The following is a 2,746-nucleotide window of genomic DNA, read 5'->3' as shown; positions in this document are numbered from 1 at the left end:
GAACACAATTTTCATGGCCAATGGTGGATGTAAGAAGTTAAGAAAAAAACAAAAAATCAACGGAACGTTTCTGCAGAGTGAATAACTAATGAATAACTAGACTATTCACAAGGTTCTTGATAGCCAAAAGGTTTCAGAATAAAAACTGTGTAGCACCGTGTACTGTGCAAGTGTCCCGGAAGACGGTGTTGTGGACCTTGGGTAGTGCCACTTGCGTTTCTAAACAAGAAGCTGGATGGCATACACGCGAAAGGTTGATATGTATTAGAACGGTGAGTGTTCCAAAAACTCCTCAAAACAATTCCAGCCTATTCTCAGATGTATCCTAATTTTCCTTATAGGGATTTTGTCTAGATGATCGATATATCCAGTGACAGATGGGTAGGTGTGTGTCGCTTTCTAAAAAACGGAAAAAACGGTAATGAGAGTTGGCGCACCAGGTACAGCGCAATTATGCTATTGGCCAATATTCAATATATTTAAAAAACAACTGCTTTCACGAAAAAAAAAATATATTTTCCTGAAATCAGCGTTTAATTTTGAGCATAACGTGTAATTTCTTGTAGAATACCAAGTTGTTAACATTTTCCGTCAAACTGTTGGGCTGGGAAAACTATACACAGACTTGCTGCGACTGCAATCGAAAATTGATTACGATCCCGATTACAATAAAATATTTATTGCCAATCCGATCATTTGAGATTGATCGCCGATGGGATCGGCGATAGAAAAACATTGTTCCTTTTTACTGGTAGATGGCGTTGCGAAATATCGGTAACATGTGGATATTTCGATGTGATATATCGCATTGGTTTGAGTCGTGTTTTCGATACTTATATCGATAATCGACACTTCCGAAGAATCCTATTGGGAAATTTGTCTTGTTTTTTTCTGCCTTTTCAAAAAAAAAACAACAAATTATGGAATCAGCAAAACTGGATGAAGAAAAATTACGTGAAGCCGCCTGTTATGGAGATCTAGAAGCTGTAAAAACATTACTTAAAAAAGGTGTAAATATTAACTCTCAGCATAGCATCAATGGCTGGTATGAAATTTTTTTCTTTTTATCATTTATAGGTTTAATCTAATTCTTCAATACAAAATTCAGGACAGCATTGCACTGGGCTGCGAAGAGAAATCAGCTTGATGTTGCTCATTGCTTACTAACAAATGGAGCTGAGAAAAATTTAGAGAGTTTTGCAAAGGAAACCCCAGCAGATTTATCCACAAGTCCAGCTATTTTAAATCTCCTTGGTTCTCCACTGATGAAGACCAAGACAGAAGAAGCAGAACAGAATACCATAACTCCTCATTACCTAGCACAATCAAACACTGGTTACAAAGTAGATACCCACGAACAAACAAAGTTATCTATGACTTTGCCAAATGGGAGTGATGTAGGCAAACAAAAAGGTATAATAGTAACTATGTAGTTTTGTTTATGTAAATAAATTGTTAGATTGTCTTTGTATAATTGAAATAGAATTAGTGTTTAAGCTTCGCATAGCTTACTCAACTGATACAGACTTCATTGAAGTGGAAATTGAGAGATCTGAATTAAATTATCAACAGTTCTTGATTGTTTGTTGTTCTGAACTTGGCCTGAATTCAAAATATGTTGAAAGGCTGCGTAAATTGCCAAATACAAGACTAAGAAAAGATAGGGATATACAGAGGTTAAAAGATTTTGAGGTAACAATAATTTAATTCATTCGCAAATATGTTAATGAAATATTTAAATATTTGTGTTGTCTATTTTAGGAAATTGAAGTTGTTCTGGTTGGTAGTAAGCCAAAGTTTACCATTGAATCTGACTCCCCAAATATTGTTGGACCAGCTTTGAAGAATCAAAATCAAACTATCCTTTACTAATTCTAGAAGGTACCATATTGTTCTAAAAGCAGTTAGTTGTTAATTAGAATTTTACTTCTTATTTTGATATAGAACTTCTGTGGGCAGATAATGTTTGACCAAAATCTCACTCGTTCTATCCCAATTATGATTCATTCCTAAATTATACTAATTTACGATGATTCTGATTCCTTGCACGTATTCGTAATCAACTTCCCGCAACGTTTCGTACAATTCATTATGTTGTAAGGTGGTATGGTAATGTCCTCGCACGCTTGATTTTTTATTTAAATAATATTTTAGACGACCATGTTGAATACTTTCTAATTTGCAAGAGCCAGAGATGAAGAGTTAACAAAAAAACCAGTGTACACCTAATATTGGTTTCTGCTACGAAATAATGCATGTTGGCTAAATTTTAATACTTCACATGTAAAAATTTATGTTGTATTAGGTATTTTGTATTGCTAATTGAATTACTAAAAAATCCTGGAATAAAAAATGTTGTAAATCCAAGTTTAGAATTCAAAAATCTATGCAGGGCGGTGCCTCAGAGCTATAATTGGCCATTTCGAATCTAAATCACATCTGTTCACTGCACAAACAACGCTTATTTCGATTCCTTGATTGCTTTCCTCATGAAATCAGACGTTTTCAAAAAAACAAAAAGGGATATAAAAGCCTAAATTTTATTTGTTTTTTTTCGTTTATTTTAAAAAATAATAAGGCCCATTGAAAAATAAAATTGATTTCCATGATTAGCATTCAATTCTGAATCGAAATCATGTATTTTAACATTTTTAAGCAAAATTTTACATTTGGCTAAAATTGAAAAAATGGGAAGGGCTTCTCACTTTTGTCAAAATCTGAAAAAATCGAAATCTCTCAGAATGCG

The 2,746-nt window shown here is 33.6% G+C and overlaps 1 protein-coding gene across 2 annotated transcripts; it reads left to right on the top strand.

The window, feature by feature from the left end:
- Positions 1-847: 847 nt before the first annotated feature.
- On the top strand, positions 848-2,269 carry LOC130699228 (ankyrin repeat domain-containing protein 40-like). Of its 2 annotated transcripts, XM_057521530.2 has the most exons (5): positions 848-1,045; positions 1,109-1,413; positions 1,484-1,692; positions 1,762-1,881; positions 1,945-2,269. In XM_057521530.2, the coding sequence occupies exons 1-4, from the start codon at positions 921-923 to the stop codon at positions 1,870-1,872; spliced, it is 750 nt and encodes a 249-aa protein (XP_057377513.1). In that variant the 5' UTR covers positions 848-920; the 3' UTR covers positions 1,873-1,881; positions 1,945-2,269. The 2 variants fall into 2 exon arrangements, with proteins under 2 accessions (XP_057377513.1, XP_057377512.1); XM_057521529.2 differs by having other exon boundaries at positions 1,762-2,269.
- The last annotated feature ends 477 nt before the right edge of the window (positions 2,270-2,746 follow it).

The sequence above is a fragment of the Daphnia carinata genome, chromosome 7 (assembly GCF_022539665.2).
Source record: "Daphnia carinata strain CSIRO-1 chromosome 7, CSIRO_AGI_Dcar_HiC_V3, whole genome shotgun sequence".
In the NCBI taxonomy this organism is placed as follows: Eukaryota; Metazoa; Arthropoda; class Branchiopoda; order Diplostraca; family Daphniidae; genus Daphnia; species Daphnia carinata.
The sequence above is the reverse complement of the archived record's forward strand: the minus strand, read 5'-3'. Positions and strand labels throughout refer to the sequence as shown.

Bases quoted from the DNA above. Each gene is read 5' to 3' on its own strand.
- LOC130699228 (XM_057521530.2), top strand. From the start codon at position 921: ATGGAATCAGCAAAACTGGATGAAGAAAAATTACGTGAAGCCGCCTGT. The intron at 1,046-1,108 runs GTATGAAATTTT...TACAAAATTCAG, and splicing joins CAGCATAGCATCAATGGCTG to GACAGCATTGCACTGGGCTG. The intron at 1,693-1,761 runs GTAACAATAATT...TGTCTATTTTAG, and splicing joins AGAGGTTAAAAGATTTTGAG to GAAATTGAAGTTGTTCTGGT.